At 30.3% G+C, this 26303-nt stretch overlaps 2 protein-coding genes across 2 annotated transcripts; one reads left to right on the top strand and one right to left on the bottom strand.

Moving 5' to 3' along the window:
• Window positions 1-3991: 3991 nt before the first annotated feature.
• On the bottom strand, window positions 3992-9228 carry LOC123901256. The gene is made up of 5 exons (XM_045951592.1): window positions 9016-9228; window positions 7963-8125; window positions 6688-7291; window positions 4429-4538; window positions 3992-4347 (listed from the first exon to the last, which is right to left on the bottom strand). The coding sequence occupies exons 2-5, from the start codon at window positions 8056-8058 to the stop codon at window positions 4207-4209; spliced, it is 951 nt and encodes a 316-aa protein (XP_045807548.1). The 5' UTR covers window positions 8059-8125; window positions 9016-9228; the 3' UTR covers window positions 3992-4206.
• Window positions 9229-21840: 12612 nt separating this feature from the next.
• LOC123901253 lies at window positions 21841-23858 on the top strand. Its single transcript, XM_045951591.1, has one exon. It carries the CDS (start codon window positions 21893-21895, stop codon window positions 23717-23719), a length of 1827 nt encoding a protein of 608 aa, XP_045807547.1. The 5' UTR covers window positions 21841-21892; the 3' UTR covers window positions 23720-23858.
• The last annotated feature ends 2445 nt before the right edge of the window (window positions 23859-26303 follow it).

Consider the following 26303-nt stretch of genomic DNA (forward strand, 5'->3'; position numbering starts at 1 on the left):
CCAGCCATGTGGAGATGTTTAATTTCTGTCTAGTTTGATGTGGTAGGCTGGGACAAATGTTTTTACCGCAGCGGCGCAGCCCCACGGTGGGCGCCAAAATGTTCTGGTAAAAACTCTGAGGGGGTTGTATTATTGATTAAATGATATGATTACAACTTAGTTCAATCCCAACAACCCTGAGAGTTTTATAAGTCAGAATTCGATGCCTTTACAAATGAAAGTGTGAAACTATTTATAGACCGCTAAGTCTTCTTCTCCAAGCTAAGATTCCTGGAAATTCGGCCCTTAGCACCTTCTTCGGTGGCACAGCGTGAAAACAGGGATGGTAACCTTGGTCTCCAAGCTATGGCAGTTATGGGAAGTTGATTTCTTCCTTCTTAAGTTAGCAATTGATGCAGGGAAGAAGAATATATTTATTATAATACAGAATCCACCCTTCTTGGTGTTATCTCGTGGTTGTGGGTCACGCCTTGGCTTCTTGTCGCCTAATGGGCATTTAGGGTTTACTTGATTTGGGCCTTTCATCCTTCTTACTCTAATTGGGCTTAATGGATATTTCCTTAAACCCATTGCCCAGTCCACACATATTTATTAAAAAATATTGTATTCTTACATTAATATGATAAATATTATAAACATAGGCATAACAAAAACTATGTCAATTTTATCATAGAATTTTTAACCAAATTAATTTAAATCAAATTACTAAAATAATATTTAAATCAAAATACATAAATATTATTAAAAAAAAAATTATCTCGTGCACGACAGGGGCTAACATACTAGTATAAGTGAAACTATTATACTCTTTCTTGTAAAACTTATATAAAATTAGCCGCGTCTTTGTAGTTCTTTGTTTTTATTTAATCTATTTTTATTTCAGGTTAAAAATATATTTTATTAAAGTTATTGTCCCGCGTATATTTTAAAATAAATTATTATTATTATTAATATGTTCTAATTACTCGAATTTTTATTTAGATAATGTGAAAAAGTTAATAAATTTAACTAATTGATTTACGATAAAAAATTAATTTTATTATATTATTATTTGTAGTTGGTTCTTATTAGAGTAAAATTACATAATTATCAAAAAGAGTAAAATTACATAGAAGGTAGAATTTGAAATATTATTATAAACTAGTAAATTTAATAATAAAATTGTTTATGTTTCTATGTTCTTATTTTTATGCTTATTCATCTTATTCTTTATTTAATCTCTTTTTTATTTACTAACTTTCTATAATCTTTTTAGGAAAAATATATCTAAAGATCCTTTAAGTTTTACGTTTATAACAGATATGTCGTTTAAATTTTTAAGTAACAAATAGGTTACTTGAAAATATTTAGCAAAAAAAATATTTTATAACATATCTTGTCAAAAAATATTTTTAAGTTACATTTTAGTTTAATCTTATTCTTGCACAATAGTTTAGGTTATATTTTAAAAATATTTTATAACATATTTCTAAATGTTTTATTCTATCTTGTAAAACAAATGTTTTATTCTAAATAAATTTTCTACTTTAGTATAATACCAAACTTAAATATTAAGAAAAAATCAATGGACTCGAGCATTAAGAAATAGTTTTTTTTTAAAGAACCTGCCAATTGGTTCTCATCGATGATAAATATAAATAAAAAAAACATGAGACAAATATTTATCAATGATACATAAAAATTTTGAATAAATACTTGTCATTAATAATTATAATTTATTACAAAAATCATACACGATATGTTTACACAAATCAGTAAGCTATATTTATTAACTTTTTGATATCTTCTAAATAAAAATTTGAATATTAGAACATATTAAAAAAAAGTTTAGTTCCGGGAACCTTGGAGTCGGAGTTTGAACTCTGGACATTCTACTTATTCAATGTGGAATTCTAGCTACTAAGCTATCCGATTAAAAAAATTATAACCATATATATGGGACAATAACTTTAGTAAAACAAATTTATTAATTTAATAAATTTTACAATTTGTTTTTGATAAATTAAGAGCATCTAGACATCAAGGTAGGGATAGACATCCCAACTTTGTTGGCATTCCTATCTTTCCCCGTCCTCCACCTATAACTCATATTATTAAAAAGAAGGAAAAAATTATATACAAAAACCGGGGGACATAGACCTAACCCGACGTGTTCACACAAAAACGCGTAGGACAATAAATTATACTAACTTCCAGATAATCTTAAAAGACAAAATAGAAGTCCTAGAGTACAATAAATTTAAATAAGAGTACAATAGTTTCACTTATATTTTATAAAAAAAATTTAAATATTTTATTATAAATAAATTTTATATCTTAATATAGTAACGAACTTAAATATTGAATTAAAGTAAATGAATCCATTTAAGCCACTAGGTTTGGTCTAGTGGTGAGGGATTTAGGTAGTATGTTATAGGTCATAGGTTCGATCCCACTCATTGTAAACCAAAAAAAGTAAATGAATCCATTTTTGGTTTACAATAGAGTTGACGATCGAACCAGAACCTCTAACATACTACTCAAATCTCTCACCACTAAATCAAACTCAATGGCTCAGTAAATGGATAAGTTTAAATGTACATGTTTTAAACTAATTTATTAATAAAATATTAATATTAAATAAAATTGGTTTTTTTTTTTTTTTGACTAATGATAATTTTTTTTTAACAAGTGAGAATAGAGAGATTAATCAGTGGGAAAGATATTAGAGATGCTCACAAGTGATTGGGACAAAGGAGAAATAGAGTAAAAAGAGATATTATTATGTTTCAATTCTATGATAGCTTCCATACACTTGTTTCATCCAATGGTTAGAATTGAAAAGGAAAAAGTGAAAACTAATAGTCCATCATGGACCACCTATGTTCATGGTCCATAATAGAAGCAGCCACCTTATAATATATACACATTTTTTGGTGCATATATATATATATGGGGAGGGATCAAATTACACCGGTGTAACATTTGAGTAATGTTACACCGCTTAATAACGCTTTAACGAATACAAATTTTACAAAATCTACCGTTGGATTGAGAGACTGAGAAAAGCCACATGATTTATGGTCACAATCAATTAAATATCAATGGTGGAATAGGTGGTCAAGTTTCAAGTAATTCACACTATCCAGAGCATCAGTATCTTGCCATATTATAACAGCCAGTCACACACCAAAAAATCTTCTTGTCAGTAAAGGAAAAACTTCATTTTCCTTTTTATAATATGGATCTTGCATCCAAAAGTGAGAAATTTATATTAAAAAAAAAAAGTAATATTCTGACTTTAAAAAAGTAAATGCCCAGATTTTAAGGTGAATATTTTTATATTGAATTTCTTAAGTGTCCTAAAAACACATTTTAAGGTGAATTTTTTTTCCCAAAAACATTCTAATACTACAAACATTAATGCACACCATATTGACAATAACACGAATAAGTTGTAATACCCAAAATAGGTCTTAAAATTTGACCCTTTTTGTATATTAACACAATTGTGAACTGTCGGTACAAAAAAATGAGGGGTGTGCCGTGTGGTAAATAGTGTGAAGAATGCTAACAAGTAACAACACTCTTCTAAACATTCGCTAAAATCACCTAGAGGTTTCAAAGCGAGAGATTGTTGAAAGAAAGTGTTCCCAGCACTCCTCAAATAGTATAATCAAAATGTTTGTTAAACCAATTTTCCCAACCACACAGGACTAAACCGAATCAACACTGTTATGGCCACTAAAAACAATGGTTCTGATACTATTCCTATATGAACTATTTTCACATCAATACCTTTGTTGACACAATGTTCCAGGTAAGTTAGTAATCAATTCACATAGCTGGATCTACATAGAACTATACACATAACATAGCTATCATGCAAAGGGGTCACCAACAGCCACATGCTGATTGAAACAACTAGTTCATGCCACTTCAAGAGATTTTTCAGGATTATGAAATCAATTAGAAAGGACATGCAATTGAATTGACAATGTCAATCAGTGTATAATATGCAAATAGGATGTGTTCAATATTTTATAAAATAAGCGAAGTTACAGATTATTTTGTATTCTATATATGGCGAGATATTTTAGGAATTTAAATCTTCTTAACATCTAAAATTTCCAGAAGGGTACATTGATCTCCTTCATAAGGACTTAGGAGTGGAAATCAAGTTTGTAGGATTGGTTATGTATCTGCACAATTTACTCATTCTGGTATCTACAGAAGCTCCCATTCAGATTCAGACACACTAGGAACTCCCTTTACTTTTTCACTATTCCCATGCCACATTGCAAGCTCCATATACTCTTGTTTTCTTGCAGACTTCTTGGATAAAGAAAAGCCTGGTCGCCTTGTTTTCTTAAAACCGGAAAACATAATTGAAGTTAGAGGTGAAAGTGAATGCATACTAAATTTGAAGGGAAGGGGGAAGTAATGTACCTTCAGATTAGCGATTTCTTTGGCAATTAATTGGAGATCATCTCCGGTCACCATAACACAAGTTTCCTCGAGCTTTAGATGATCTTCTTGCATGGTATTATGACATTTTTCTATAACAATATCGATTAAAACTTAATAAGTTTGGAAATTTCGTAATAATAAAAAGTAACAATTACGGTGACATCATAACAGCGTGCAACTGAATGACTTAATACTATATACATGTGCTTAAGAATATATGTGCGGGGTGGGAGGAAGGGTCTCTCACATCTACATACTTGAAAACAAATCTACTTAAAACAGGGATGATAGAAACTGCAACTATACGTGCACCTATTGGATCATCAGATAATATTAAACATTCCAATAGGTAGGGGGTGTTCAAAAAAACCCGGTTACCCTTAACTAACCAGTAACCAGACTGCTCCATTTTTAAAATAAACCAAAGTGGACTCTTTAAGCCCAAAAACAACAAACCGGTTACTGTTTTGTGATTAGGCTTAGTAACCAGTTTTACTTTTGATAATGATACAGGTCTTCCTTTCTCCTTCAGTGTAGCAGCGGTGCCTGAAGATTGAAGTTGAAATCCTCCTCTATTTCTGAATTACAATTACGGAGGAGTTGAGTTTGTGAACAGTACATCTCTATGTGAAGTTCATGTTGTTAGTTACTCGATTACTGGAAATAATACTTGTCATCGTCAATGCCGTTCAGCTTCCGTCATTGTCCGCCATTAACAGCAATGTCAATTTCATCTTATTCCAATACACTGCTGTTAGAAACCTAAACCACACTGCCTGTTTCCCAGGTAGCCCCTTGGTTGAGGAGTCACTTTGCAACCTAGAGGTACTTGGTTTGAAACTTGGCATTAGCAAAAAAAAAAAAAAAAAAGCCTAAACCACACTGCTTTCTCACTACGGTAGCTCCCTCCAACTCCTCTATCATTGGTAGCCCTGTATGGTTCATGTTCATTGCCAACGGCGAGATTGACGCTTGCCGGACACAGTACATGACCACCAGCAATATCTTTTCCACCAAAGATCTATCCCGATGCGCAGATCCTGGTGTCTGGAACTGTGGATGCGGAAGAAAGGTGGATCGAGTTTTGTTAATGGAACTAGAAATAGAGGGAGTCATAGAAATGCCATAAAAATCTTGAATTGTTAGATGGAGTTAGAAAGTGAGAACGAAGTCGTTGAATACAAGATCGTATTTTAATCAAAACAAGTTCTAAACCAGTCCGAACCAGTTTGAGTCTGTTTCACAAACTTGAACTGGTTTTCTAACCTGAACCAGAAAATGGGTTGGTTTCTACGATTTAGTTAACCATGCACAGCCATACCAATAGGATTCAATACCAACAAAATAATTGTTTTAGGAAGATTGAAATAAAAGAAAGGGGGGCAAAGATTCTAGACCGGCCAATTGTTAACTATGAAATTCCCTATGCAATGGAAGATAAAAGACTTGCGAGGAAATCATTAAATAAAGATAACCAAATTCTACCCTTCTTTAGAGAATTGAGTCTTTTCTGCACAATTGTGTTAGGAAGATTCAAAGGCCATGTCACACACACACCTGATCCCAACAACCTAATGCAAAAGTTCCAAAAAATTATATAATCTGTATGGTTAATTCCTAATTTCAGTTGGAAAAATTGAATGAACTGCTATAGTTTTTACCCCTAAAGCCACAGGCTGCTCATCAGATTTCTATGTTTTCAAAGCAGAACAACAATCCAACTTCACCCTTTTCCAACCATTAGGGGTTTGTATCGGAATTCCTAATTAAAAATTATGGTTCTATTTTTGTATAACAGTAAGTGATGAATAGAAAATTATATGCAAAGCATGGTAGCATGCCAGTTGCACCGGTTTCATCATATACTTAAAGAGAGTAGAACTTAAAGATGGTTAAGCAACTTCCTATTCCATTCAGATTAATGTTTGTTTTAAATGGATAAAAACCACGCTCTACAGATTAATTGTTTTGACGTATATTTTTATATGCAAATGTTAGTATACTAATGGTTATAGTTTTCAAAGTTTAAACACTTAAACTCCTAGTTAGAACTCCTTAGGTGTCTCTCAGCTCACTAACCGAGTTACCTGCTTGGGAGAATTGTTGACTTATAAAATACAGGCAAATGGTGATGTCTCTTAAGTTAGTTAACTATTTGTTGTTATGCAATATTAGTGGTCAACGAAAACAATGAGAAAAAAATACAAAATTATAAGCATGAGATAAAGAAATACTCACTATCATAAGAACTCGCACCAATCTGTTTTTCTTCAGAAGAAAGCCTTGCCACTACATCTGAAGCTGGCTTTGAAACACTAGCTTTATGATTTTGATCTTCATTTAAAATTTCAGAACACAGTGGTGGCATGCGTGTATCTGGTTCTGCTGAAGTGAGTTCATTGAATATCTTGGTTGCAGCCATTTTTTCATTTACTTTATTTACATCAATGCTTAGATTTGATTTAATATCCATGCTCCCAACGTACTGTCTTGGACGTGAAACAATATTGCTTTTTTTGACATAACTTCTTGAAGATGGCTTAAACAAAGCACCAGTCTTATGTATGACATTATTATTATCAGCATTATGATCAATTCTCAAACCATTGTTTGTTTGCTTGAGCTTGGTATTAACCTTTGCATATCTTTCCATGGAATTTTGGACTGGCTTCTTACAGAACCCAGCGTCAGTATGTTGTTGATCTATTGGCAATTCAGAGTCTTCCTTTTCATCCAAAATGCATGAAATTGAAGGAATTAAATCTCCCACGATATCAGAATATAACTTTTTGACACTATCTCCAACAGTCTGTATCTGAGTCTCTATATATTCAACTGTATCCTATACTCAAAGAACAAAGATGTATAAGAAATATTGTGACTGCTAAGATTGAAAAACAACGGCAGTGTAGGGAACTACCACTACCAAAAATAGTTTAATCCGTTATTATTAAAAACTTGAACTCATGTAAAAAAACGGATTCAGAAAGATTATAAATCAAGAAAGTCAAAGGAAAACTCAAGAGTTCTATAAGGTTTTAGCGAACTGTATCCTAGGGACATAATGCTAGTATAGCAATTAATCAAGAAAGTCGGTGTATAGCAATTAATCTCATACATAAAATTAAATTAGGCATGGTATTCATTCAGAAAAATAACTTAGGCATGTTATTCATTGATAAAAAATAAATTAGGCATGGTACTATGAACTGTGTTTAAACCAGCTAGAGGCACCAACAACTTCTGGTGTTTTCCCCATGTCTTTGATTAACTATAACAATATTTAAGGCGGGGTACTAGGGACACATAAGCCAAGAAGAGATGCAGCTCTGCTAGCAGCAGTGGAAATTGCAAAATGCAATTTTAGGGTTTTTGATCCGTGACATTATGTATCACAGGCAATGGCAGGTGCACGAGGGTAATTTGAGTCGTCTTTCCCATTTGAAACTATATAATTAATTGTGTATATCCTATATAAGAAAGATTAAAGGTTAAAAGACAATTAGAACATACCTCATACATAATGTCTTCTGCCTCCAGACACATATTTTCAAATTTCTGGTACATGTCTCCAACCCAATTTATTCCTTTTACATCCATGGTGATCATAATATCGTTCAAACGATGATGAATTTTCCTGAACTGTCTCAAATTATAAGATTTGTGATGCAATTATCTGCAAAAAAACAGAAAAAAATTATTCATCAGTCGAAGTTGTTGGTGAACATTAGCAATAATCGGTGTCAACCTATAAGTACATTGACCAGGAAGTTGCCACTACCAATCACAAAGACATAACATTGAATGTTGAAGAATTCCATTTCCAGCCCATAACACAAATAGATAAAACCCTAACTTTCCACTGTCCCACTTGGTGGTGCCTACCAAACAACATAATAATAATCCAATAACTTAATCTTAAGGGTCTGTTTGGATTGACTTATTTGAGCTTATCTATAGGTATAAACACTTGTAACACAGTTTAGAAGAGCTTGTGAAAACAGCTTATGACAGTTTAGAAGAGCTTATGAAAACAGCTTATGGCAGGCATGTTCATCTTATTTCCATAAGGTCTCTGGAATAACATACTAGTATAAAACAATTTGACTAATTTTATAAATAACTTATACATAGGCACTTATATGACAGATAGTTGTGCATATAAATGCTTAATTAAGTTGTTTATCCAAACAGGGTTTAACCATACCAAAACCTTAAAGTAATTTATCACGCATAAACTGCAAGGTTTAATTGTTTGTCCTAAACAATCAACAGCATCTTCTCTCTCATCAACAAAGAGAGAGAAACATAAAAAACATGTGGATTTAAGTTTTCTTGATCACAACTCACAAGAGAGTGAATTTTCAAAAAAAAAAAAAAAAAACATCACACACGCATGCCAAATTAAAACAAAAAAAAAAAAGAGGGTACATAATAAACACGAATGATAGCAACAAATAAATAATGAATACGCAAAAAATTGATGAGAAAAAGAAAAAGCCATTTTGAATATAAAGTGATACATCGATGATAGAAAGAATCGAAAAGCAGAGAAACAGGGTTTACCTGTTATGACGAGGAGAAGTAGAATTGAAGAGTTGTGACTTGTGAAGAAGGGTACGAGGAGGAGGAGGAGGAGGAGGAGGAGGAGGAGGAGGAGGAGGAGGAGAAGGAACAAAATAAGAAGGAAACGTGCAACCTCCTCAAGGTTTAGCTTCTTCTTGGACCTAGATATTCCCCACACGTGTACATTTCATTTCATCATCCTACATGCTACCGCTAACATGTAGCCTTCGTTTGGTTCTAAAGAGAAAAAGAGAAGAGAGAAAATGCGAAAAATAGAGTAGATTTGAGGTATTGTTTAGTTTAAGGGTGTGTTCGGTTGTGAGAAGAAAATGAGAAGAGAGAAATATGTGAGAGAGAGAGAGTAAGAGGAGAGAAAAAGATGAGAAATAGGGTAGATTTTGGTATAAGAGAAAGAAGAAAGAAATAGTAGAGAGAGAAATGTGTTTAATATTTAAAAAGATAATAATATCCTTGCATTTTATTTTTATTTATCTATATATTATATATTTAGGAGTTTCTCTCTCTTGATCACTTTCACATGTGGCATCCTCTCATTTATCATAATCCATGTGGCAACTTGTGAGAACATCTTTTCCTATGTGGCAACCTTTGAGAAGATCTTCAATAAAAATTATGTGTGATACTCATATAAGGAATGTTCTTTTCTTTGGTGTCCTTCTCAATCAAAATTTAATGCTAATTCAAAAATAATTATTCAAAAGGAAACAATTGAATACATTTTAATTTTTTTTTAATAACATTACCAATTCTCTTTAATTTCTCTTTACAATCATTATGAATTATTCTTATTATATATTTTTTTGACCAATCCAATTCTCTTTATTTTTTTGTCATATAATTTATCAATCAGATAATCATTATTATTTTTTTTGACAAACACAGACTTAACTAATCAGATAATTATTATAAAATTAATATTAAATCATATTTACAATTTCGATGTTCTTCCTATTTCGATCTTTATTCTAATTTCTGATAATTTACGGAGAATGAATATTTCACACGATTATTTTACAACATACGGGGAATGAATATTTAATTTACACGAACTTTTGATAGAATTTTACATGAAAAATATAGATCATTTTTTTTTACACATGAAAAATATGGATTATTAAAATTTTAATATTGTGATTTTTTTAATTATTTGTAAAATTAATTTTATATTTAATATAATAATTTATTTAAATATGATAAAAGATCCAAATTTTGAAGATTTTAAGGAGAAATGACATAATGGAGAGTGATACTCCACTCCCCGTTCCAAACTCACATGTTCATATATTTGTTCTTTTATTTTCATAGAAAAAAAGGTCATTATGCAAAAACTAATCTAACGGTTAATATACTTGTTCTTAATCGTCATCTCTCTCTCCTTTAGACATTTGTTTTCTTCAGGAGTATTTTATCTCATGTCCCCGTGTGAAAAAATTTCACATTTGAGAAGCAAAATGGGCCGATTTTAATATTATTTATTTAAAAGTAATGAACAGTAGAATTGTTTGTCATAAATATATTTTTAATTGAATTTGAAGACCATAAAAATTATTATATCCAGCTGACAATTATACCTAATTAGTATATGCAGTTGGCAATCTTCCTTTCATAAAAAAAAAAAAAATTAAAAACAATTGCTTTGGTACAAAAATAATTTTTTTTTGACGAAATTGGTACAAAAATAATTATTAGAGTAAATTTATGATTTTCGGTCAACAAAAATAATGATTATATAATTGCTTGCTATATATAGCACTTAAAAAACAATTCCTTTTGTAATAATGCAAAAAAAAATGAAAAATCATATAAAGCATTTAATTCATTTATGGCCAAAAATATGAGAGGAAAATGCATTTGGGAACGCCATGAATCCTTCTATCAAACCCTCCCAAATAATATAATAATAATAATAATAATGATAATAATAATAATAATAATAATAATAATAATAATAATAATAATAATAATAATAATAATAATAATATAGATAATAGATAATGGGGAATGATTTGAATTTATTTTTTGGTAACAAATGATTTGAAATTTTGAATTCACATTAATTGAGAGATCATGTATTAATGATTTTGAATTACTACTTGATTTGATTTAGTTGAAATCAGTTGATTGATTTGTGGAATTGAATTTTTTCTTAATGTTTATTTATTTTACGGTGAAAGCAACCTGTATGCATGTATTAATAATAATCATATGTTAACATTATTTCTCTAAAAAATATATATTTGAAGTTTATATTGACGGTTGTTATTTTTTTTATTTTATTTTGTGTCTTTCAAGTGTGCTTAATAAAATGAAATGAGTTTTTTTTCTAAAAAAATAAATAATAAGAATTCATAATGATTGTAAAGAGAATTGGTAATGTTGTTAAAAAAAATTAAAACGTATTCGATTGTTTCATTTTGAATGATTATTTGTAAATTAGCATTAAATTTTGATTTAGAAAAACACTAAAGAAAAAATATTCCTTATATGAGTACCGCACATAAATTCTATTGAAGATGCTCTCTAAATTGCCATATAGAAAAGATGTTCTCAATTGTTGCCACATAGATTATGATGAATGAGAGGATGCCACATTGGATTAATAAAAATTAAAATTCATAAGAAAGTGACACGCAGATTTGTTTCCTTGAGAAAAAACTCTTAAACATATAAATAATAGATATAATTTTATCCTATGTAAATAATAGTTGAGATGATAGTTCAGGAACATAAATTTAACTTCGTAAAATCAAGGAAATTAATTTGTCTTTTTCCCCAATTGTTTTTTAAATATTTATATGGAAATTTTTTATTAGTTGAATTATCGATGTAACTATATATAAATTTAACACAATAATTATTTTAAATGATTAAATAATAAAAAAAGTTAGAGTTGCGACTGGCAAAAAAAATAACATGGGAGTGAAAGATCACTCTCCACCCTGCTTCCCTTTTAAAATCACTAAAAAAGTATTATTTTTTATATTTAAATAAATTACATTAAATAAAAAAATAATTTTATAAATAATTAAAAAATCACAAAATAATAAAATTTTAACAATTTATATTTTCCATTGAACATTAACCCGTGCAATCGCACGGGTAAGTTAAACTAGTTATTTATATGTTTAGGAGTTTCTTTCTCTTGATCACTTTCATATGTGGCATCCTCTCATTTATCATAATCTACGTGGCAACTTGTGAGAGCATCTTTTCCTATGTGGCAACCTTTGAGAACTTCAATAGTATGTACTCATATAAGGAATTTTTTTTTGTGTCCTTCTCAATCAAAATTTAATGTTAATTCAAAAATAATCATTCAAAAGGAAACAATTGAATACATTTCAATTTTTTTAATGACAATGTCAATTTTTACTTTTTTTGGTGTCCTTCTCAATTAAAATTTAATGCTAATTCAAAAATAATCATTCAAAAAGAAAAATTGAATACATTTCAATTTTTTTAATGACAATGTCAATTTTTACTTCTAATTTGATTATTTGATATTTTATTCATTATTATTATTATTACATTATTATTATTATATTATATTTTAGAAACAAAGTCATTTTGTCCCATAATTTGTCAATTAGATAATTGCTATTAAATGACATTTATAATTTCGATCTTCATTCTATTAATATAAATAGATGTGATTTGCAACCGATTTCACACACTATTGCAATTCAAAATTATACTTTTTGCAATCTTTTATCTCTATTCTTTTTTCGGGTGATTTCACTCTCATTTCCTTCAACTTTTTCGTTATTCTATTTTCTTCTTTCCATGTTTTTTTTTTCAAGTTTAATATTATATAGTATATTTTTGTATTTTGAATTTTGATGCTATCCTTTTTTGTGCCTACATGGAGATAATCTTCTTTTCTTATTTTACAGCAGGTGCCTGTCTTTTTTGTGCTTACAAGGAGATAATCTTCAACTTTTTCGTTGTTCTATTTTCTTATTTTCGAAGATGTTATATGCATTTTATATATATATATATAAGCTTTGTATTTAAATGATGTTTATGATTAATCATAATTATACTAATTTTGAACTATAATTTTTTATTAGCAGGTCCATACGGAAGAACATATTGTTCGTTATTCAAATTAGGATTAGGTATTATCAACTGATGTTAGAGTTTTAAGTATTTATTTATATTTTTTTATATTTTATTGTCATTTTTTTTAATCATGTTTACTTATTAAAAAACACTTTTTGTTCATATTATTTTTTATTGGTGTAAATCATGCTTATAAATGTTTTTTTTTTACTATTATTAATAAATGTTGTACTCTTTTTTTTACTCATTATTTTTTTTTGTCTAATTTTTCATGTGATATTTAACAAATATACTGATAAAATAATAGAAAATCCTCGAATGACTATACTATAGAACGAATTGCTTTTCAAAAAAAATTATATAGAACGAATTGGCCAAATGTGGAACTGAGAAATTGAAGGCTTAATATGTTTCAAAACAAAATTGAAGGCTTAAGAATCTCTGAACAAAAATATTCACCTTAAAAGGAATATAAAAAAAATAAAAATAGTAATTTAATTGTTCACAAAAAAAGTTATTCTTAAACTTCATACTTATCGAACAGAGAAAATGGTGTGATTGTCTGAAATATAAAAGGAATGAAGTAATTGACTTCATAGATTATTTTTCTATTTTATTTTATTAATTTTATTAATAAAAAAAAGTTACATAGTGATTTATACCAAACATAATATTACAATAGGGGGTATTGATAAAAAAATAATCTACATGGAGGTATTAAGCAAAAAATAACTTACACGAGGTGAGACTTACATTTGTAGATTTTATTATATAAAAAATACGATAAATATCAATTGAAAGTAAGAAAAGTAACAATGATTTTATATATAAAAAAAGAAAGAATTAAAAGTAATAATATCAATTGAAAGTAAGGAAAGTAACAATGATTTTATATATAAAAAAAGAAAGAATTAAAAGTAATAATATCATGTATTACTTTGTTTTTATTTTCCAAACATCACTGTAAGATAAACAAATAGATAAATTTTTTTTTTTTGAAGAAGCTAAATTAGCCCACCCAAATTGGCGCCAGAGAGAATCGAACCTCAGACCTCAAGAGGAGCACACTCCCAGGTCCAAAGCCAATACCAATGCACCAACCCAAGTGGGTTAAATAGATAAATTTTTTAAAATTTGCACCATTAACAAATGAGATATGCATAAAAAAAATGATATAAATTTTTTTTGTGTCAAGCAAATGACAAATAATTCTACTGTTCATTACACAAATGTGAAATTTTTTCACACGGGGACATGGGCTAAAATACTCCAGAAGAAAACAAATGTCTAAAGGAGAGAGATGACGATTAAGAACTAATATATATTAACCGTTAGATTAGGTTTTGCTTAATGACCTTTTTTTATGAAAATAAAAGAACAAATATACGAACATGTGGGTTGGAAACGGGGAGTGGAGTATCACTCTCCGTTCTACCATTTCTCCTTAAAATCTCCAAAATTTGGATCATTTATCATATTTAAATAAATTATTACATTAAATATAAAATTAATTTTACAAATAATTAATAAAAACACAAAATATTGAAAATTTAATAATCCATATTTTTCATGTGTCAAAAAAATATCTATATTTTTCATTGAACATTAACCCGTGCATTTGCACGGGTAAGTTATACTAGTAATTTAGTTATTCTAATTTAGTCATATGGGACTCACCATGTACATTATTGTCTTTTTGCTATTCTCTCCTCTATTTCTCACTAAAAGTGGAGAGAAAAAAAAAAGACATGAGACCCACCGATTATTCTTCTCAATTTCTCTCATTGCCAAAAGAGAGAAATGACTAACTTTTCTTCTTTTTCTCTCTTCTCTATCTCTCTCTCCTCTATTTCTCTCATACCAAACAAAGGCTAACACTATGTTTGGATGTCAAAGAGATGGGAAAGAGAGAAATAGTGAAGAGAAAAATAAGATAGAAGAGAAATTGGATAGAAATTTTATATGGTTTGGATGAATAGAAAAGTGAGAAGCGATAAATTAATAAAAATGAGAAAATAACAAATTTATCATTTTTTACAAGAAAATAAACTAGTTGAATGAGGATATTGTGGTTAAATTATTTATTTCACTTCTTATCACATAAATCTCTCCTAATATGAAGAGATTTATTTTTGGTAGTTACTAACCATTATATTTCTCTCTTTCCTTATTTCTCTTCTCATCCATACCATAGAAATAACTCATTTATTTGCTATCTCTCTCTTTTGTAAATCTGCCTAAACAAACACAGTGTAAGAGAAAGAGAAGAGAAATAGAGAAGAGAGAAGTTTATATGATGTTTAAAAATACAAAAATACCCCTGAACATTCTAATAAAAAAAAGCACAAAAAAATTAATTCAATCTTTTAACTTAAATCAAATAATTTAATTATTAAAGATTCATTACATTTTTTTTTTACAACAAGACTCACTAAGGTTAGCACTTTTTTCAAAATTTAATTTTAGTAGTTTTGTAAAATTGTTTTTTGCAAAGTTTATTTTGGTCTTGCAACGGTCTCTATAAATATAGTTCGGTTGATAAGGACATGCATGTAATATGCAAGGATCGGGGATCGACCCCTGATACTTCCATCACAAAAATTATAACTTAAATATATGTGAGTAATACTTATTTAAATAATGATTGTAAAAAAGAAATACTTATTTAAATAAATGCCGAAAAAAATTGTTATTTCTATTTGTACAAAATTGTTTTTTTTTTTTTAAAAAAAAGACTAATTTTATTAGAAGAACATAGTACAAGGAGTATTACACGATTACAAGAATAAAAAATAAAAGACAACACCTTCCCCAGCACCAGAAAACTACTTCAGAACAAAATAAACATAGGCAAGCAGAAACAACAGAACCAGGGGCGCAGAAACAAAAAACGCAAGCTAGCAGCAATGACACCAAAACTAGGCCTACAGCTTGAAAAAGTGCACCACCACCTCGCAGAAAACCGTCAGCAACCTCAACGCCTTAAGCATAGCCTAGGATCCCAACACCATTCGTAAAATAAACACACATTTTTTAATTGTATCACGTACTCTATTTTTGTCCCTTCAAGATATCAAGGGACTTGTTACCTGCACCTCTACTATTGTTACCCACACCTTCATGTATTCCAAAACCAAAATAATTTAGTCCTTTTAAATCACTTTCAAATTTATTCCCTAAACAATTTATATTACCTTTTAGTCCCTATTTGCAAAAAAAAATGTTTTATTAGTCTCTCAAAATAGTTTCTAATAAAAGAAATATTTAAATATGATTTTGATCTCTGCAAATATGGCTCATTTTGATTTTGGTCCCTGGAAAAAGAAAAAGTTTTGATTTGTAGCCTGCAAAAGTTTAGGTGGGAGATGTTGACTGTGTAACTCGGTCTGATGTGGCATTTTCAATATTTAAATTATTCAATTCATGATTATTTACAATTTATATTAATTTTTTTAAAAAAAAGAAACCCAAAAATCCTATATTTCTTATGCCTTTTTTTCTTTTTTCCCTTATCCCTTCTTGTCTCACTTTCTCTTAGTGACTCGGTGTAAATCTTATATTCCTTTATGTCTCACTTGTTCACGGTGAAAAGGATGCAGATCTCGTGCATCTTATGAACAACTTCATTATGATTTTCTTATCTCTTCTTTTCTCTCCATGAATTTTTAGCCCTTTTCACGTTGAATAATGATGCAGGGATGGGATGGGGATCAGAGGTGTGCAAACAATTCAAGTATCCTTAACAACACCGTTAACCAAATCATAAATCTAATATTAATAATCAAATCCATAAAGATTTTTTCCCTACCCCAACAATTATACCTCTACCCCTACAAATTAATTTGTTTTCCAATTTTACCCTTTAATTTTATTTTGTTTGAATAATTTTACTCTTTATTGTTTGAGTTTAAAAAAAATTTGACTTATAGTGACAGGCAAAACTGTCACTAAAAGTAGAAAATCTGTAAATAGATGACGTTTTCCCCTCTACCGGAACTCTTTTTCAAAGTAATTCGGTTCATTATTGTTTAACGGAACACCTTCTTTAAAATTTCCAGTATACTTATTTAAATCCAAGAAATTTGACTTATAGTGACAGACAAAACTATCACTAAATGTCAAGAATACGTAGATAGATGGCGTTTTCTCCTCTACCGGAACACTATGTCAAAGTAATCCGGTTTATTATTGTTTACCATAACACCTTCTTTAAGATTTCCAGTTTAAATCCAATAAATTTGACTTATAGTGACAGAAAAAACTGTCACTACAAGTCAAACGTGAGCTATCTTGACTTGTAGTGACAGTTTTGTCTGTCACTATAAGTTAAATTTCTTGAATTTAAATAAGTATACCGGAAATTTTAAAGAAGGTGTTCCCGTAAACAATAATGAACCGGATTACTTTGAAAAAGTGTTCCGGTAGAGGGGGGAAACGACATCTATTTACAGATTTTCTACTTTTAGTGACAGTTTGGTCTATGACTATATGTCAAAAAATTTTAAACTAAACAATAAAGAGTAAAGTTATTCTAACAAAAAAAAATAAAGGGTAAAATTGGAAAACAAATTAATTTGTAGGGGTAGTGGTAAAGGTATAATTGTTGGGGTAGGAAAAAAAAATTCTCAAATCCATTTTAGAAAAAAACCACACCAATCCAATAATTTTTTCTACCCTACAAATTATCTGATATTCCAATCTTATCCTTTATATTCACCCTCACATTTTCCGGAAAATTTCAGTCAATATTTTCGTTTACCAGAAAACTTCATTTTATTTTTCCAGTTTATATTTTTTCAAGAAATCTTCAATTTTATCTTTGTTCGTTTCATTTGCTCCTATAGTCATGAGTTTCTCGGTTTCTAAATTATTTTGGAAGACAAAGCTTTCATCAAAATCAATTTGAATAAACACCCTTTGAAACATACCCTGTTAATCATACAATTACCAGGTTGAAAAAGCAATAACTTTGAAACTTTTTTCAAACTAAGCTTCCATGAATAAACATGACTAAACTGAGCAAAATTAGCATCGTTTGAAGAATTCTAACCCATAAACACAATTTGATTACCCCAAATCTTAAAAAACAAATCAATACTATGTGAAACATTAGCAATAGCGACAAAGACAAGGCTTCTGATGAAAATTCGACGCCGAGAAAGCGGCAAGATCGTGCGTGAGGGATAAGAAGGAGTAAGAGACCATTGTCGGCGTCTGGAGAAACGAAGAAGCTGGACTCGACGGAGAAAAAAGTGGGATTTGAGAAAGTGATGAGGCGACGACGGAAAAGAAGGCCAGCGGTGAGAGAAGAGTGGTGGGTGAGTTTGATATGGAGAAGTATTTGCCGGAGAAGAGATGTTGGAAGATGGTTTTACGGCGATGGTGTTTGGAGGAAGAAGGTGGTGGCCTGGTGGGACAAGGGGGCTGCTGATGTTGTTGTTTTGAGTGAGGGAGAAGAGGTGAAAATTAAGGCGCCGATGATGTTGTTGCTGTGAAATAAAGTTGTTGGTGAAGAAACCAACAAACCGGAACATGTCCTTAAAGTTGTCGGGTAAATATAAACAAACCGGATCATGTAGTTAAAGTTATCCGGTAAATATGAACAAACCGGAAATGTTTCGTACATGGTTTTTCGGTAAAGAAGTATGAACCGATAACATTAAATAAGAGTTTTCAGAAATTTATGTACACCGGACTACTCAAGAATTTTTATACATCAGAATAACTTTGTACGGATGAAGTCAGATGATAAAAATGATAAAATTAGAATATTAAATAATTTGTAGGGATAAAGAGTTAAATGTAGGGGTGGAAAAAAATATTTAAACAAAAACCAATTATAAACTATATCAAATTTTTTATAATTGGTTCTAAATTGAAGTGGAATAAGGCTAAAGTTCAATCTTTTTTTTTTTTTTTAAAAAAAAACTCAATTTTCCAAATTCACTAAATTAATTATATAATTTAATAAACAAATAATTAATAAGGGTGGTGGAGGGGTCGGTCAACACGGTGGTCAAAGCCGGACCACCGGCGGCCGGCGGACAAAGATTTTTCGGTGACCGTCGGTGGATCTCCGATATCCGGTGCGGTGGTTGGAGGCAGCGCTCCGGTGGTCGGCCACCGTCAACCATCCCTTTAATATTTAATTATTTTTTTTATTTAACAAAAATTAGTTATTTTTTAAAAAAAATAATTACATAAAAAAAAGATTTTTTATGTTTTTATTCTTAAAAAAAATCTGTATTTTAATTATTTTGGGTTTAAAAATATCTGATTTTTTGGGCTTAGTTTGAATTTTGAAATATGTTTGGGCTTAGAAAAAAAATTATGGGTTGATTATAAACCAATAATTCATAAAATAAAAAAAAAATTATGTTTTTTTTATAAACAATAATTATTAAATATGTTCTTTTAATCAATTAAACAAAAAAAATAAAATTGGCTTAATTATTTAAAAAAGGAAAAAGTTTAAATATATATATATATATGAATTAAAAGTTATAATTATGCACTTTTGAAAAAAAAAAATAAAAAAAAATAAAATTTAATATTGGTTTAAATGCATAACCTAATTTTTATTATAAATTGGTTCCGAACTGGTTATGAATCTTATCCAAATTAGTTTTGCAAAATAACTAATTTTTCATTAAAATGATTTTGAATCTAAACCAAAACCATAAATATGGTTTGGTTTTTAAACCATGCACACCCTTAGGGATTGGGGACCCATATCGTGAACTTGGAGTTAGAAGATGAAAAATGTTGAATAATGATGATGGAGATAAAGATTGTTGAGTTTTTTGTGGGTTTAAAAAGAAGGAACTTGGAGTTAAAGAAGTGTTGAATTTGGGGTTGAAGATGAGTTTCACTACAAGAAAAGCGCCCATTATTGGCGGCCAAAAACCGTCAGAAACAGCCAAAAACCGCCAGAAACGGCCAAATTAGTGGCGGATTACTGGCGGCCACGATACGCCAGTAATTAAGGCGACGGTAACACTACTGGCGGCCAAAGCCGTCGAAAACTGAATTGACGAGACTTACTGGCGGCCCAGACCGCCACAGACTTGCAGGTTGCGACAGAGCTGTTGAGGACAAAATCCTTATTTGATATTTTAAAGATAACAAACATATTAATTAATTTTAATTATGATTATCTTGTTATCTACTAATGTGTTTTGTGAGAAATGTTTCAACAATAATGATATCATCTGTCAACGGTAACGTTATGGATGATCAACCAATGGATAAGCAAAACATAAGCAATGAGTAGAAACAAAAGAAGCATCTTAAAGTCTTGGCATAAATGATGAAGTGCTTCACAAAGATATTATTCCTTTGCCTCATCAAAAGTGGTAGTATTTTAAGGAAACACTTATGTAAGGAATATGCCAAACATGGCATAAATTGAATCATGGGCCATAAAGCCTTTTTGGACTAAAGTGATTAAAAGCCCCTTTGGACAAACAAAGGAAGCTTCCATCAATGATTGAAGAAGATTTGAAATTCAAATGAAAGCCACATCATACAATGATGGCTTGGACGAAAATTGGCCAACAAGGTGGAGTCACACCATAAGCCAAGTTGTACCATGTCTCATTCTCTTCAAGGGAACATAGAGGGGACAAGGAAACAACAAAGGACAATGAGTCACCAAAACAAAGTACAATAATTACATGATATTTTTTCCCACTTGCATACAAGTTGTCCAACCCTAAATTAGGAAAGATTCCTTCTTATGGACATATATGGGCCACGTAAATGCAGTGGTTGTCATTGGATTAAAAGTGTAGCGCAGATTGCCATAACGGTAATGTTACTGAAGCAACGATAACGCACTATTCACAGCAAATTGACAGCACAACATTGTGACATGTCAAGTTGGATTTGAAATTCAAATCCCTCTCTCATACGCTCCTCCAAGGTTATATTTGCCTATAAATACAATGGAGCTACATGAAGAGAAGATTAAGAGTTTGCAAAAAGAATCAAATCATATACTTAGTTGAAGCAAAAATCAACAAGTAATAAACTCTTCAAAAGCAAAGCAAAGCATCAAAGATATATCATAAATTTGTGAAAAACAAATAGACAAAGCTTGCTATTATCAATCCCTCACTTGAGTTGATTTAACCCATATTCCCCACAAATATTGTAACCCTCTCAAGTCTTTCTTTCATGTTAGATTGAGTGTTTGTGTGAAAGTCTTTTCGAGTGAAGAAAAGCATTTGTGTGAAAGTCTTTTCGAGTGAAGAAAAGCATTTGTGTAAAAGTCTTTTCGAGTGAAGAAAAGCAGATTGTATTGATCCAGTTGTGATCAAGTTTTTGATGCGAAGCAGAAGGTTCTGATCTGAGCATTTATAGTGGACAATCTCACAAGGACTGTGAGGACTGGACTAGCCCAAGTTGGGTGAACCAGGATAACTTTTGTGTGTTTTTCTCTTGGACTCTAAAATCCTTAAAACATACTAAACCAACTAACTGAGTAATACCAGAGTGCTCTGGGCCTTAAACATTTACTTATTCAGCAACTAACACAGTATTTATTTTGTTCATTTATATATTGTTTATTTTATTGTTGCTAACTATATTTCTTTGTTAATTGTTAACTAACCAATTAAAAGAAATATTGTCTTGAGTTATTTTAAACTAACTTAAAAGATTTTTAAAAAGGGTCACAATTCAAACCCCCCCTTTCTTGTGACATTTATTGCTACTTCAATTGGTATCAGAGCCTGTCTCTACAGGTTTATACACTTAACAAGTGTTAGAGGAAAAAGATTCAGGAAGAAAAATGTCAAAAGAAAGATACATTCCAGAAGGAGGATCTGCTTCAAGACCACCTTTGTTCACTGGAAAAAATTACTATTTTTGGAAAAATAAAATGCAATTGTTTTTAAAATCTCAAGAAGTAGGAATGTGGCGCATAGTCACAGAAGGAGATTATGTTCCTACTGTAACTTCTGCTGAGGGAGTCATTTCAGACAAACCTGAAGATGCATGGACAACTGCCGAACAACAAAAGGTACTCCTAAACTCTAAAGCTCATTTATTTCTATCCTGTGCTCTAAGCATGGAAGAAAGTGAAAGAGTAGATGAATGTGATACTGCTAAAAAGGTTTGGGACACTTTACAAGTTCACCATGAAGGAACTAGTCATGTAAAAGAAACAAGAATAGACATAGGAACTAATAAATTTGAAACTTTTGAAATGATTGAAAACGAAACTATTGATGAAATGTTTTCAAGATTTACTACTATCATAAATGAATTAAGATCTCTTGGAAAAACTTTTTCAACTAATGATAGAATTAGAAAACTTTTGAGATGTCTTCCAATCACTTGGAGACCAATGGTTACTGCCATTACTCAAACTAAAGATTTGAAAACACTTCCCATAGAAGATCTTATTGGTACTTTAAAAGCTCATGAAGTTATTCTTCAAGGAGATAAACCTTTTAAAAAGGAAAAAACCATTGCTTTAAAAGCTTCTCAAAAAGATATAAGTTTTTTAGAAGATGACTCTAAGGAATTAGAATCTACCCAAGAAGAGGCAGAAGGAGAACTAGCTCTCATTTCTGGCAAAATCCAACGTATGTTAAGAAGAAGAGATCAAATTAGAAGAAACTTTTCTTCAGGAAAAGATATGCAGAAAAATGACTTTGACAAAAGTCAAGTGACCTGCTTTGGTTGCAACAAACTTGGACATTACAAATCAGAATGTCCCTTAAACAAATCACCCAGAAATTTTCCCTTCAAGAAAAAATCCATGTTAGCTACCTGGGATGATGATGATGAATTTGAAACAAATAAAGAAGAAGAAGAAGCCAACATCTGTCTAATGGCAGATTCAGAAAATGATGAGGTATTTCTCTTTGATAAAACTCATCCTTATGAAGAATTAGAAACTAATTTTGATAGTTTATTACATGATTCTGAATTCTTATCCAAACAATGTTTTTCATTACAAAAAGAAGTTTCTGAACTAAAAGAAGAAAAGAAAAAACTTCAAATTGATATTCTTAATTTTGAAAAAATTAACAAAGACTTAATTGAGTCAAAAGAAAAACATGTTTGCTCTAGTGTTTTATCTAAGAAAATAGATGAAAATGTTGTGTTGAAAAATGAGATAAAAGAACTGAGAAATGATCTCACTGGGTTTATAAAATCAACTGAAACTTTTCAAAACATTATGGGATCACAATCTCAAGCTCTTAACAAAAATGGCTTAGGTTTTAATGAAGTTAAAAACAAAATTTTTGAAAATGTTCTTTTGCCAACAAAAAGAGATTTTAAGTTGAGATGTTCATTCTGTAACAAAAATGGTCATCATGAATCAATTTGCTATCAAAAAGAAAGTTATGAAAGTTTTTACTATGAACCAAAACGTTATCGTCACTTGGAGAGAAAAAATAAACATTGTTCATTTTGCAAAAACTTTGGGCATCTTGAAAAAGAATGCTATTTTAAGAATAAACAAATTGTGAAAACTAACCCTCAAGGACCCAAGTCATTATGGGCACCTAAACGAAAATCTCAAAATGCAGGGATACTCTCAAGGTGCAAAGAAAAAGCCATGGTTTTTGGACAGTGGCTGTTCAAAACACATGACAGGAGATAAAAGGTGTTTTCTCTCCTTCATCAAAAAAGAAGGAGGGTCAGTTACGTTTGGTAATAATAATACTGCACAAATAAAAGGAAAAGGTATTATAGGTAATAATGATTCTGCAAAAATTGAAGATGTTCAATATGTAGAAGGTCTAAAACATAATTTACTTAGTATTAGTCAATTATGTGATAGTGGTTTTGAAGTTATTTTTAAACCAAACATTTGTGAAGTCAAACAAACTTCATCAGGAAAAGTTTTCTTTTCCGGATCAAGAAAGAAAAATTTGTATGTTTTATACTTAGATGACATTCCAGCTGAATCATGTTTTATGTCTATCGAAAAAGATAAATGGATTTGGCACAAAAGAGCTGGTCATATAAGCATGAAAACAATTTCAAAATTATCTCAACTTGATCTAGTAAGAGGTCTTCCAAAAATTAAGTTTGACAAAGATAAAATCTGTGAAGCTTGTGTAAGAGGAAAGCAAGTCAAAAGTAGTTTTTATCCAAAAGATTTTATTTCAACTAAAAAACCTCTAGAACTACTTCACATTGATTTATTTGGTCCTGTCAACACCACTAGTCTTGGTGGAAAACAATATGGTTTTGTTATAGTTGATGATTTCTCCAGATACACATGGGTTTTGTTTTTGAAAAATAAAGATGAATCTTGTGATGCTTTTCAAAACTTTTGTAAACTTGTTCAAAATGAACAAAGCTCAAATATCATCTCTGTCAGAAGTGATCATGGAGGAGAATTTGAAAATTCATCTTTTAAATCATTCTTTGATGAAAATGGTATTTCTCATAATTTTTCTTGTGCAAGAACTCCTCAACAAAATGGAGTTGTTGAAAGGAAAAATAGAACTTTACAAGAAATGGCAAGAACAATGTTAAATGAATCAAATGTTGAAAAATATTTTTGGGCTGAAGCCATAAGTACTTCTTGCTATATTTTAAATAGAGTTTCAATAAGAAAAATTCTAGACAAAACTCCATATGAACTTTGGAAAAATAGAAAACCAAACATATCATATTTTCATATTTTTGGATGTTTTTGTTATATCTTAAACACAAAAGATAATCTTGGTAAATTTGATTCAAAATCAGATAAAGCTATTTTCTTAGGTTATGCTACTAACTCTAAAGGATATAGAATTTATAACTTGAAAACTCAAACCATGGAAATAAGCATGAATATTATCTTTGATGAATTTGATGATCTTATAATGCCATCAATTGATGATGAGCAAGAAAGACTAACTTCTCAGGATGTTCCAAATCAAAAGAAAGAAGATGATCCTCTTCTTCCTCCAAAAACCTTAAGAATTGTTGGGAATCATCCTCAAGATCAAATCATTGGAAGTTCCACTGATGGAATAAGAACAAGACTATCATTCAAAGACAATGATAACAACATGGCAATGATCTCTCAGATAGAGCCAAAATCCATTGGCGAAGCCATTATTGATAATTCATGGGTAGAAGCAATGAGAGAAGAACTTCTTCAGTTTGAGAAAAATCAAGTATGGTTACTTGTTCCATCTCCTACAGATCATTCAATCATAGGAACAAGATGGGTTTTTCGAAACAAGCTGGATGAAGAAGGTAAGGTTATTAGAAACAAGGCAAGACTTGTTGCTCAAGGATATAACCAGCAAGAAGGTATTGATTACGATGAAACTTTTGCTCCAGTTTCCAGGTTAGAAGCAATAAGAATTCTTTTAGCATATGCATCACATAAAAATATTAAATTATTTCAAATGGATGTTAAAAGTGCTTTTTTGAATGGTTTTCTAAATGAAGAGGTGTATGTTCATCAACCTCCTGGTTTTGAAAATGAAAAGAAAAAAGATCATGTGTTCAAACTTTCAAAAGCCTTGTATGGTCTAAAACAAGCTCCAAGAGCTTGGTATGACAGATTAAGTGCATTCTTAATCAAGAACAATTTTTCTAGAGGAAAAATTGACACAACTCTTTTTACAAAAATTGATAAATTGGATTTATTAATTGTTCAAGTCTATGTTGATGATATTATTTTTGGATCAACAAATGAAAAATTATGTGAAGATTTTTCCCATCTCATGCAAAATGAATTTGAGATGAGCATGATGGGAGAACTGAGATATTTTCTTGGTTTACAAATTAAACAAGAAATAAATGGAATCTTTATTTGTCAAGAAAAATATATTAAAGATCTTCTCAAAAAATATAAAATGAATGAAGCCAAAATTATGGCAACTCCCATGCATCCATCTACATTTTTGGATAAAGATGAGGAAGGAAAAATTGTTCCTGAAAAGGAATATAGAGGTATGATTGGATCTCTATTGTACTTAACTGCAAGTAGACCAGACATAGTTTTTGCAGTAGGATTGTGTGCACGTTTTCAAACTTCTCCTAGAGAATCGCACCTAACTGCTGTTAAAAGAATTTTCAGATATCTTGTCGGTACTACTAATCTTGGTCTTTGGTATAGCAAAGATTCTATTTTTGATTTAATAGCTTATTGTGACGCTGACTACGCTGGAGACAAAATTGAAAGAAAAAGTACAAGTGGTGCATGCCAATTTCTTGGAAAAGCACTCATAAGCTGG

This window comes from Trifolium pratense, unplaced genomic scaffold (assembly GCF_020283565.1).
Source record: "Trifolium pratense cultivar HEN17-A07 unplaced genomic scaffold, ARS_RC_1.1 scaffold_60, whole genome shotgun sequence".
Taxonomy (NCBI): Eukaryota; Viridiplantae; Streptophyta; class Magnoliopsida; order Fabales; family Fabaceae; genus Trifolium; species Trifolium pratense.

Bases quoted from the DNA above. Each gene is read 5' to 3' on its own strand.
- LOC123901256 (XM_045951592.1), bottom strand. From the start codon at position 8,058: ATGATCACCATGGATGTAAAAGGAATAAATTGGGTTGGAGACATGTAC. The intron at 4,539-6,687 runs GTGAGTATTTCT...ATATTGTTATAG, and splicing joins TGGTGCGAGTTCTTATGATA to AAAAATGTCATAATACCATG. The intron at 4,348-4,428 runs GTACATTACTTC...TCCGGTTTTAAG, and splicing joins AAGAAATCGCTAATCTGAAG to AAAACAAGGCGACCAGGCTT.
- LOC123901253 (XM_045951591.1), top strand. From the start codon at position 21,893: ATGTCAAAAGAAAGATACATTCCAGAAGGAGGATCTGCTTCAAGACCA.